This window comes from Tachypleus tridentatus, chromosome 1, assembly GCF_004210375.1.
Source record: "Tachypleus tridentatus isolate NWPU-2018 chromosome 1, ASM421037v1, whole genome shotgun sequence".
Taxonomy (NCBI): Eukaryota; Metazoa; Arthropoda; class Merostomata; order Xiphosura; family Limulidae; genus Tachypleus; species Tachypleus tridentatus.
This window is the reverse complement of record NC_134825.1, coordinates 31,313,373-31,326,480: the sequence shown is the minus strand read 5'-3', so window position 1 is coordinate 31,326,480 and position 13,108 is coordinate 31,313,373. Positions and strand designations below refer to the sequence as shown.

The window sequence follows — 13,108 nt, the reverse complement described above, 5'->3', positions numbered from 1 at the left end:
GATAACAGGGAAAGGGTTAAAATACATAGTGGGCAGAGGTTTTGTTTTAATGTATTTATGTAGAGGCCTTTTAGATCACATATTAGAGATGATACACCCTTTGTTTTGTGATTAGTTAGACATATTCTTGCTTTAAAAAATTAGACAGAATAAGGACACAAGCTGAACATAATTCATTATTACTTGTATCTTTCATATAGTTTTAAGAGAGGATAACATTGCATTTTGAGCTAAAGTCACATCCTACTTGTATTATCCAGGAATCATGTCTGTCTGTTTCCTCAGCTTTTGGAACAGAATATTTCTTACTTGTATATGTTAATGTATTGTGAGAAATGCTTCACATCTAGCAGTGTATCAATTCTGTGTCCATACATTTAATATATTACAGACAAAAAAAGAATTCTTGAGTTTTGTGGTTTGAAACAAGCATACACAACAGATGTTTCTAAGATCTCAACCTGAAACTATTACTCCTAAAGCATCTGTGACTGCAGGGCATTCTTGCAAATTCAGAGATCTTTAATATAGCTCTTTAAGTTGTATGAGAAGTCTGTTGATTGAATGTAGTGCTGAAGTGGTTGGCAAATCAGAATGGTTACTGGCACTTGGAATGTGACAAATTATTTATTCTTGTGTGAATGTTGTAATGTTTTTGGATTTTTCACATCACCTATACATTTTTCCAGTGTATGAGCTACACACATCCAGCAGTGTGGTGTAGTACTCATTTTTAAACATTTATCTCAGTCACCTTCCATTGGTGGCACTATCTGTCCCAACATAAAATATTTGTGATACTAGGTACCAACCAACTAGTGTGAATGTAATTTACAATCCAATGAAATTTCTAAAAGCTAGCGAATAAAGAAAAAAAAAATGGATTTGGAGTGATCAAATGGTTAAAATTTGAATATTCATGGAGATAAGAGGAGTCTCACTGCATTAGGAAACTAATATTCTGATAATTATCTGTAGTGTGAAAACTTTTACACTAATAAACTTTTGTACGCTTGTAAAAGAAGTTGTGTACATAGGACTCTTCATATTCTTCCTTGTGGTCAGGTAGCTTCTGTAGTAACATGAATCAAAGTATCAGTACAATTGGTATTGTGTTTTGCAGGATATTTTCTTGACATGCCTTCTTAACAAGAAATTGCGAGAGGTTTAATATTCTGTTTTGTCGTATCAGAAACTAAATAACAGAACATAAACTTCACTGATCAAAGCTGATAAATGATGTTCAGTTTCACTAAACTGATAAGCTTGTCTGTTTAATTTCAGTTCCCAATTAAACCACTTTTTTTTTATTCTTTCTATATGATGATATCAGTCAATAACCAATAAAATATCTCTGCTTGAAAATTCTCAACCAGTAGAAGTACTATTTTACAATTATAGAATAACCTTCATAGTTTAACCAATGAGTACACAGTTCCTCAATCCAACCAATCAAAAAATATTTTAATATCATCAAGCCTATAGATAGTTAACATCTTGGATTCTACTTGTTAACATACCAGGCAGCCAACTGGAAACTCAACTACTGAAGTCAGAATATGACACTGAACATACTGTGCACTGTCAACTGTTTGGTCATAACAACCATGATAGTTGATTCTACCATTTGACCAAAAATAGTCATATAGGTGGTTGATTATTTGTTCTTCTCTCATCAACTGTTCTAAATTTGTAATGGAGCTTCCTGAACCTTTCTAGCATGGCCATTTAGCTCATGTGTGGCATTAGGTGTTTCGTGGGTTGAAAATATTAAATTAAGCAACAGAACGTTTTTGTTAGATTTTGTTTTTGTGAATTCTTATACTGTAGATGTCTGTGACTTGTTGACATTAAAGGCAACAATAAATGAACAGCATGCACTACACTTATTTCAATATCAACATATATATTCTGAACTAAATGCAAACAAGTACATCGGCATAGACATAAACCTTGCCTTGTCCATAGCTTTTCTTCAGTCTGCCCCATTTCTTCTCTGTTGGCCCAGTTCATAACTTTTGTCTTATCACTTGTTTGCCACCACCCCTTCAATATCAGGTTCTAACAACAAGTCATTAATGCAAAATAGAACATCATAAACTAAACAGATAATATTATAATAATCATAACTTACAACAAATCAGTAACAGTCTTTTATATTGTGACATTTCTCAACCAATATGGAATAATATAACTTCCAGAAATAGCAGGAACAATCTACTCTTATAATTTCTAGTGTAAATGCAAATGTTATATTTCTATATTTTAACAGTAGAATTTTCATTTGTCACAATAAGAAACAACAAAATTAAATACAAGTAATTTGTTATTATTCTATTTATAATCATAAAATTAATTTTAGCTAATTATTTTGTACAGTATTAATGATAAAACATTGTCATCATAATGCTGTCAAATCTAAACTATTTATCATTAACTTCTGATCAAAAGTAAACTAACTCTGCAGATCAGAACTTAAGATAATTTATAACCTACTGAAACTAATTCAATATAATGCATTGACTGATCAGCTCTTGTACCATTTTATTAACCATATTTATTGCTGTAAAACTAATTTGCTAGAGCTAAGATGATGGCAAAAAAATAACTCTGTAAACTGTTGATTATTGGTTAAAGTTAAATAATTCTCTAAGTTAATTTCTTCTGACCATTACTTAAATTTTCTCATGTTCATATTAATTTCCAAACAGAGCAAGCTACCAACTGAGATCACAATGAAAATTCAATCTGATATGAGTTTGTTATTTGTCAAAGGAATCCACAGTAATATTTGATTATTGACATGTTGACAGTGTTCAGATAATAAAGTGCAACATGTCAATTTTATTATTCTGACAACTGTACATATGTGAGTAATTTCTCAGAACTTAGGCAAACAAAACTTAACCAATATTTTTCTTATTATGTTAAACTTAAGCAATGTTTTAGAAAACCCTAACATTCAAGTAAAACATTTCACATTTGCTTGACGTGTCTTACATAGCAGTTTAACCATTGATAATAAAGTAGGAAATGAGGGGCACTCTTACAAATAAAAAAAAATAATACAAGTATAAAACCATTAAGAAGTTATTCTTAATATGATTACAACATTTTTAACCTGCACTTCTAACATTGCAAATATTTTTCAAAATTATAACTTGACTCTGAATTAGAATAATAGGAAAATGTTATAATACGTTGATATAATATTTCATTTAGCAATTTAGAAGAGATTGTTTTTCATAACACTGTAAGAGTGCTTTATGTGGATTTTTTCTTAGCATTTTAGTTGTGTACTTATTATTGTAATTGTTGCAATTTAGAAGAACATTTTTCTGTATTGCAATGTTTTTAAATAGTAGTTTATTATTTGTCGTATTCTTTCCTTAAGAATTTAGTAGTGAGTATTATTTCTTGGAAGTTGTGTATAATGTTAAATAACATACAGCATTGATATGGGTACACAATTAAAAGCGTTTTACTTTAGGTCACAATATGACAACTGAAAAGTTGACTCCACATGTTTCGACATTTTAATGTCATCTTCAGGGGTCATATGTTACCCTTAATTAAAATATTTTTAATTATGTACTTATTTTAACATTGTGTGTTATTTATTATTTTAGTTTAGTAATGCTTGTTATGAATAGTTTTGCAGTGGTTCAGGAATACTTGTTGCCAGTTTTTAAAATCATTATATTTTACTGAAGAACCTTACAACATTGAATCTGTTTTCATACTTTTCTATAGGAAACAAATTCCACAGATTATTTAAATTTGGCTTATCAGTATGACCCTGAATTTTCTGTTGCTTTCATCATCATTCTGTTTGTTGTGATATTGTTCACACTCTCTATACTGGGAGTTAGTGTATTCATGTGGAACATGGACCCTGGAAGAGACTCCATAATCTACCGTATGACTAGTCAACGCATGAAGAAAGACTAATAAAATCAAGAATAGCTTTTGTATGAATTATTAAAAATGTGTGAGTTCCATCATTTGTGTTTATCTAATAGCTAGAGATTAGATATTTTAATTAAGTTTGCCATTATGGAACACATATTTATTATAGAGTTTAAATTAGGAAAGATGTCATAAATAACAGTGGTGTCCTTTTGTGATTTTGGATTCTGGTCTTATTATGTGTTACTTCTTAACTCTATTCTAAAATGAGGTGGTTTTTAAAGCCATATAAATGTATAATGAGAGAAATCTCAAATTACATTGTGGCTAATTCAAAGGATTTCCTTAGTGTTAAAACCAGAGTACACCATACTAATGCAGAAACAGTATTGGGTTTACATTAAATTTTTCCACAGTAAATGTTTTCTTTGCTTCATTGTGTGATTCAAGATTTGTGTTTAACTATTGTTCTGATTGTTTTACTTTTCACATAGGAAGTGTACTTCTGAATGAGAAAAACACTTGGTGCAGTACAGAAAGTCTTACTTTTAAAAAATATCTTAAGTTACTTGTAAGATGACAAATCATTTTGTCAGTGTAGAGATAATTAAATAGTGTTGTTCTATCAAACAAATACACAGCAAATAATTTTGCTATTTCTCTTGTGAAACAACCTTCACAAAACTATTTCTAACTTTGTATGTGTAAGTAATCAAAAATAGTTTTTAAATATCAAAGTTGTGATTTCTAGCATCTATGAATACTCCACTATGAACGACAACATTTTGTCTGTAGAACCTCCAAGTATTTTTTAGTTTTTACTATTTAAACTTCTCTGAAATATAGTCAACACTTAATAAAATACCTTGTCTACAAGAAGTTTTAATTGTATTTAATAATTGAATTGTCTGAGGAAAGATTCAGTGACCTTTCAAAAAATGTTTTTATGAACTAAACCTTATTTATTTGAGGTTGTTATATAGAACATTCCAATACTTACATTTTTTTAAGATCTGGGACTGATTGAAATAATAATTTTAGAAGTTTGTGAATAAACTATGCCATGTGTTGGTTGGTATGTAATAAACTTCTTTATGTATTTATAGTACATGTTGTTAAATAAATGTAAAAATAAAATACTACAATAACAGTGTAACCAGTCTTCTTCTTTTTTTTTTTATGAGATTCATTTTCAGCTTGTTCTGGTCACTTCTTAAGCAGCCCTTGTGTAAAATTGAAGCAATGTGATAAATTATAAGTAAAAATGTATATACTAAAGCTTTTGTCCACATTATTTACAGTGAATAAATTTGAACTTGGAGTAAAACCTGTTTATTGTTTATTTAATGTATATCACCCACATTGAATTTTGAAGGATACATACAAGGCTGTCACAGGTCTGGCAAAAGGATATAATTTATTTAAGCTCTCTCGGATGTGAACAGACCATAAAATTTCATTAATGCCAGAAATAATGATGAAATAAAAACTGTGGCAGTTATCAACTAATGTGAAGAGGTGTTCCAAATGTTTATTTACTCACCATGAAAACATTAAATGTATTCTAAACTCAGAAAAAAAGGAATGAGACAATTCTTTTTATCACTGTATGATACTTGAAATGAAAGTATTATTCAGATTAATGATAAATTTAACATTACATTTAACTCCAAAAGCTTCTATATAGCAGCTCGATTTGTCAAAACCATGCTTTAGAGAAAATATTTGTTGAAACTGTTGTAAAGCTTTCTATTAACCAAGATAATAAATACCAAATTTTATTACCAATAATTACTATACTGTTCTCAGAGTATTTGTTAGATAACAGCACTTTTCAAATGATGCCTGGTAATCTATGGGTCATGGATTTGAATCCCTGCCCCACCAAACATGCTCATCCTTTCAGCTGTGGGAGCATTATAGTTTAACAGTCAGTCTCACTATTCATTGGCAGAACAGTACCCCTTGAGTTAGCAGTGGGTGATGTTGACTAGCTGGGATTGAATCTATTAGAAACTAAATTTATTAAACAAATATTTTCAATCTTCATTATGTAATAATTTCAAACTGCAATACTGAATAAATGAAGCAATTAATTAAAAAATATGTTAACTTATTTACCTTTATCTTATAAAATTTGTGTGTAGGTTGTCTTCCTCTGAGCCACTTTTGTACGTATGGATACAAGTTTTAATATTAGATAGATTTTAGAACTTTTGTTTTTGTTTGGAATTAAGCCCAAAACTACACATGGGATATCTGTGTTCTGGCTACCATGGGTATTGAAACTCTATTTCTAATGGTGTGAGTCTACAGGCATACCGCTGTGTCACTGGAGGACAAATTCAGAACAAATAGCAACAGAAAGTTAGCATTTTAATAACTTGTATCAACTCTTCTCACTTTGCACTACAGCTGGGAGCTCAGCTAAGGCATTTGAAATAAGAGGTTTTTTTTTAACATTGTTAAGTATGCAATATCTACAGTTCATTCTATAATTCTGAAATTTTAAACTTTGTTAAATTACTTTACAAATTATGTTTTACCAGACTTTCAAAAACTTTTCCCATTAGTTATGTAAGACTACTAGGTCTATAGTTACTGGGAAAGTTCTTATCACCTTCTTTGAAAATAGTGTAACTTTAGCCAACTACAGTCATGTGACATTTGCTCACTGTTCAATGACTTGTTTGTTTTTTTCAGAGACAAAATAGTAGCAAGTGGCTTACATATCCATTCTTTAACCTTTTTCAAATCCCTTGGGTAAATATCTACTTCTGCAGTTTTATTCAGGCTCAGAATTAATGTTATCTTGTCCAAATTTGTTTCCATCTAGAAAATATTTAGGATGAAAAATATTGCTTAAATCTGCATCAGTAAAAACTAAAGAACAAATAGAACTTTATAACTTGTAACAGTTCCATAAGATATTGAACTTTTTATATGATCCTTCAAAGACTCTACTCCCATACAAATATTTTGCTTACCCGTAATATATTAGAAGAAATTTCTCTCTATTAAGTTTTACATTCTCAGCCAACTTTACTTTTCCATTTGACTAACTCTCTTGATCTTCGATAATATTCCATCATTGTAGTAAATTTAAACGTTTTTATATTTGCCCATTAATGTTATTATGTATATCCTTTTTGAACAATCTGTTTTATACCTGATTATCCATACCAACACTAGTATGTGCGTGTGTCAGATGGGAGGCCCTTTGCCAAACATTGTTGGCTTTTTCTTCTATACAAGTAACTTAAGTGTTTTATATGAAAGTTAAATGGTTATTAGAAAGATAGTAATAAGAGAGTGCATCTTTTAGACTTTTCAGAAAACCGGTGGCTTTGCGAGCCCTGTTCTTCTGCATTTGTCATGATCTGTGTTTTAAGTTTTGGGAACGGGTAAGTATGACAGCCAATCCACTTATTCTCTTACGAGTAGCTAGATATTAGACAAAACGGTTGTTTTCCATCCTCTTTATGATCAATTATAACTTGGGAATGGTAAGACTGAGCTCTAGGAACTTCCAACCTTGTTATGTAAGGTTCAAAACACTATACCAAATTGAAATGCGTATTATATTAAGATGTGGTCAATAAAGGATATTTCAGTAAAGCATAATGGATTTATATCCATGTGATAAAGAATGGTGTATCACAAGAGTTTACACTAAAATATTGTATATCCAGTGAAGTCTGAAACTGCCATATTAATGTATATGGCCCGACATAGCCAAGCGCGTAAGGCGTGCGACTGGTAATCCGAGGGTCGTGGGTTCGCGCCCGCGTCGTGCCAAACATGCTCGCCCTCCCAGCCGTGGGTGCGTTATAATGTGACGGTCAATCCCACTATTCGGTGGTAAAAGAGTAGCCCAAGAGTTGGCGGTGGGTGGTGATGAGTAGCTGCCTTCCCTCTAGTCTTACACTGCTAAATTAGGGACGGCTAGCACAGATAGCCCTCGAGTAGCTTTGTGCGAAATTCAAAAAACAACAACAAACACTAATGTATATCAAGTTTGAGATTGTAAAAAAAAAAAAAATCGACATTTATTCCTCAGAAGAGTCAATGGACAACATTGGATGAATATTAAATAATTTTGTTTAAAAATGCAATTAAAATTATGTATTCTAAAACATTTGCAGAAAATCTTTAAGAAAGTATATTTTCTACTTTTATTCTTTATTCAAACAGAATGAAATTTAATAATTACTGGTTATACACTGCCAAGTTATTTCATTAGAACATTCAAACATTCGCTGTACTCTATTTACTAGCACACCTAAGACAAAGTATTATGCTCTATATCAGATGACTGCTTCAACTTTTAGGCCCAGCATGACCAGGTGGTTAGGGCGCTCGACTCGCAATCTGAGGGTCGCAGGTTCGAATCCCCGTCACATCAAACATGCTCGCCCTTTTAGTCGTAGGGGGTGTTATAAAGTTCGGTCAATCCCACTATTCATTGGTAAAAGAGTAGCCCAGGAGTTGGCGGTGGGTGATAATGACTAGCTGCATTCCCTCTAATTTTACACTGCTAAATTAGGGGCAGCTAGCGCATATAGTATTAGTGTAGCTTTACGAGAAATACAAAGACAAACAAAAGCTTCAAGTTAATACATCATGACCAGTCTAGTTACCAGTTTGTAAGGGTTAATAATCTTTGTGACTTCCAAAATGGCATGATAGTGGATGTCGATCAAAAATGACCTATTCACCAAAGGCTGCTTTAAAACACCAGAAGGAGTCTATAGATAGTTGCAATTCAAAAAGAATATTTTATCACTAGTGAAACCTGTGGCATCAACCACTGTTGACAGTTTGTTTGAAGCTAAACTCAAAATCTACAAAATAGACTATCAGTGCTATGGCTGTCATAGGAAAGAAACCTGGTTTCTAGCGTTTTAAGTTTGCAAATACATATATATCGCTGTGCCTCTGGAGGAAGGGATCACTGTTGGCAGACAATAGTTGATAAAATGAGCCCTGTGAAAATTGAAAAATCAATTTGATTTATTTGCTGGCATCTTTTATATCCCACACACTAGACTGGAAAACATTTGCCACCAATATTTGGAAGCGTAATACCATATACAACACAAATTTGCACTTTCAATTCCTACGTTCTGAGAGGCAGTTGTGGTGGTGAAATACTTATTTCAGAAATCAAGCATCATTGTTTCATTTTTATCGAAATAATGTATAATATTATAGTATTATATATATGTATACTTCTAACTAACTGCATCTTTTCCCGTACTTGACATACAATGGAAATGTCGCTCTCTAATAACGTATTTTAGCATCAAACTTTCTAAAGAAATACTTATTTCTGAAACAGAACAATACAATCAGATGACAAGAATCTATTTCAACAGTAAAATTACATACTGAGGGCGTATCCATCGATTTATCCTTATTAACACCTGGATACGTCAAGAGAACCATCAACTCTTGTTATCTGCATCAGTCATAATCCTTCTATTCCTATTTCCACAATCAGGCTCACATGAAGTGCAAATATCCATACACTTTAGATTTTACTATCTATATGAACAGTTTACTGTGAGATAGCTTCATTTGCAACTACATTTTACCAGTTGTGATATATCCTGAAGTGTTGGCTTGGCAAAAGTGTTATTAGTAGGAGGATTGGACATGCAATTTCATATTTTTTCTACACCATTGTAACATAGTTTGTTGTGTCAAGCTTCTGTACCATAGCCACCATTGTAGATAGCAATTTCTTGGTGTACTGAAGAGAAACATTTGTTTCACTGAACTGATTGTTGTGCCAATCAAATAGGTTTTGACATATGTAATGCTTGGCATTACCTTCTTACAGGTGAGCCACTTTCCCAAGCTTGCTAAATATCTATATAATTTGATAATTCGTTTTTTTTTGTGTGCAATACATTTTAACAAAAATTTTTGAATACATCGCGGGATTTGCCAGTTTTATCACAACCACTACAGACATGAAATCCAAGGAATGTTGAAAATGGCTTATCTCCAAGGGCTTCATATACTGGATACAATGTACTGGTTTACTGCTTACTTTCCATTATAACGTGTTGATGTGCTAAGGTATTAATTCTGGAAGCTTCATAGAGTCAGCACTAGCACATAAGTACCAGATCACTGAATGCTGATTCATATGCTGCCCCTCTACATACCACATAGTTCGTGAAGTAGCATACTTGTCTTCTGTAGTGTACTTTTCAGGTGACCTAAAGAGAGCTTGTTTGCTTGCATTCCTGGTTCAGCGTTGGTACATATACTTTCTCAGATTTCTCATGTCACTTGAGTATGCATAATGCCTGTCTTTGCATCGGTGTGGCCAGATGGTTAAGGCGCTCGACTCATGATCTGAGGGTCAGGAATTCGAATTCCTATCGCACCAAACATGCTCGCCCTTTTAGCCGTTCAGGCGTTATAAGTGAGGGTCAATCTCACTATTCGTTGGTAAAAGAGTAGCCCAAGAGTTTGTGGTGGGTGGTGATGACTAGCTGCCTTTCCTATAATCATACACTGCCCTCGTTAGCTTTGTTCGAAATTCAGAACAAACAAACAAAACCAGGCTTTGCTGTTTAGAAGTTGTTTTACATTCTTTTTTTTTCTTCCAATAAATAGTGTCGTTGGAGATATGGTATACGATGGCCCTTATTGCAACTTGCATGTTCTCTTCAGCAGCACTTTTGTAGCATCATACCTATCACAAATGGCATAAACTTCGTCAAAGTCCTCGACATACAATATGTAAAACTGACAGTTTTTGTGCAAAATATTTTAAATAAAACTAATTAGGCAAGACATCAACGTTTTTACTCGCACAATAATTTATTTGAAAAGTTTAAAAATATAAATTAAAAGGAAGTTTAAAAACTTTACATGTTTCGATGGAACTAATTCCACCATCTTCAGAAAAATAAGCCACAAAGTTTCTTATAAACCAAATGTACGCGTGTAATTAGCATGTTTACATCAACGATTTCCAAAAGTTTACTTTCGTAGCTCCTGGGCATAAATTGCTATTTATATCCATTTTATTTTTAATAATTTCTAAGAATTATTTTATATTTTGTTCATCTTTTTCCATTACCTGTTTCAGTATTTTTATATTATTCTAGTCAACAACATGTATAGAATTCGGCACTTGTTCCGCCAAAGCCGATTTACCTGTTTTAAATTTGTCCACCGCATTTTGATGTCCTTTTACTCTAGATTTTAATTTCTTACTTGTCTGTCCAATATAACTAAGACCCCAATTACATGAAATCTTATATATATATGCCACACTTATCCTTTAATTCAATTTCATTATTCAAACCATTAATTATATGACTTAATTTTAGCTGAGGAGTAAATGTTACTGGGTAATTCATATTTTTCTTAACACATTACTTATTTTTATTAACCGTTTTGAAAAATAGAGCAAACACATTTTTCCCTACTTTTCATTTTTGTTGTCTGCAATTTAGCACATCCAGAAATTTGGAGTTTGTTACAATATTATATATATGAGTTGGGGTTGGTACCATCTATCAATTCTACCTGTTTTAAATGCGTTAATTATAACATCAAGTCTTTATCATATGACGAAACATTAATAGTCCTATAAAATAAAGACGGAAATGAGGACGTTTGTGACTATGGATAACACAATCTCACATGCGGTAGTAACGTGTTGTAACTGAGAATGACTTCCTGTACAGAGAAGCCCCCCTCTTTTTTGTTTTTTTTTTTTTAATTTCGCACAAAGCAACTCGAGGGCTATCTGTGCTAGCCGTCCCTAATTTAGCAGTGTAAGATTAGAGGGAAGGTAGCTAGTCATCACCACCCACCGCCAACTCTTGGGCTACTTTTTTACCAACAAATTGTGGGATTGACCGTCACATTATAACGCCCCCACGGCTGAAAGGACGAGCATGTTTGGCGCGACGGGGATGCGAACCCGCGAGCCTCAGATTACGAGTCGCACGCCTTAACACGCTTGGCCATGTCGCCCCCCCCCCCTTTTTTACAGAAACATCTAAAAGTTTCCTACTACTGTCATCTTCAATCACTAGAGTAAATTCTGTAGAGGCACAAATCGAATTCAGGTGCTTCTGGAACTCAATCCATGTTTCATTATCATGCTGGCACATCAGAAACATCACAAAATTGATCATGCTATATGCAGTGAGATAGTAATGAGAAAGAGCAAGTAAAACACATTAATGCCTTGTTTTATTTTATTTAAAATTCTCGAATTTGCTGTCAATAATCTTCAAGAAGTAATTAGTAAGATCACAGTTAGCTCTTGCCCATGTTGAATGCAGAACAGTAGGTGACTGCAGGATTTAACAGTGAAATACCAGAGAGACGTTAACAAGTCATCACCACTTGCCTCCAACGTTTGGGCTACTCATTTACCAATAAATGATGTGATTGACCATCACATTATAATGCTTACATGACTAAAAAAGCGAGCCATGCCAGACCTTGTGGGAAGGAGCAGCCATTGACATCAGAGTGATGAACTAATTGCCAAATTGTATGCTTGCCAAGGTAGATATGTTTGTTTGTTGTTGGTTTCTTTTCCGGTGTCTGAATGGATAATTGATTGTCCAACTGACAGTGCTAAATCGTCATTTGATGCAGCATATTTTATGTCTGGTGATGAAGTGGTGACAACTGCATATGAGTAGCAAGTTGGACTAATTTGGTTGCAGTGGTCTTATCCACATTCAGTGTAACCATGTTTCTAGGTTTAGTACTTCATTATAAAATTATCATATATTATTTCCACAAAGCACATTCTCATAAATGTGAGCAAACGAGGAGATTAATTCATTGTTGAAGAGACAGGGATAAACACACATATTATATTCAGTGGAATGATACCAAAGATTCGCTACATTTTAAAATACACTCAGTGACTTTAAAAATGTAACACTTTTGATTTTTGTATTTTTTGTAGGAAAACAAAACTGATTCAATAAAATAAAACAGGCGCTGTTTTTGTAAGTTTGTTTTTGTTTGAAATTCGCGCAAAGCTACACGAGGACTATCTGCGCTACCCGTCCCTAATTTTGCAGTGTAAAACTAAAGGAAAGGCAGCTAGTCATCACCACCCACCGCCAACTCTTAGGCTACTCTTTTACCAACGAATAGTGAGATTGACCGTTACATTATAACACCCTCACGGCTGAAAGGA

At 33.0% G+C, this 13,108-nt stretch overlaps 1 protein-coding gene across 1 annotated transcript in view; it reads left to right on the top strand.

Annotated features, from left to right (window-relative positions):
* The window catches only part of ATP6AP2 (ATPase H(+)-transporting accessory protein 2), a 31,048-nt gene extending 25,983 nt beyond the window's left edge, over nucleotides 1-5,065 (top strand). Inside the window, 1 exon segment of the mRNA XM_076491240.1 lies at nucleotides 3,754-5,065. Within this exon segment, the coding sequence (XP_076347355.1) occupies nucleotides 3,754-3,951 (198 nt within the window). The 3' untranslated portion in view covers nucleotides 3,952-5,065.
* Nucleotides 5,066-13,108: the final 8,043 nt, after the last annotated feature.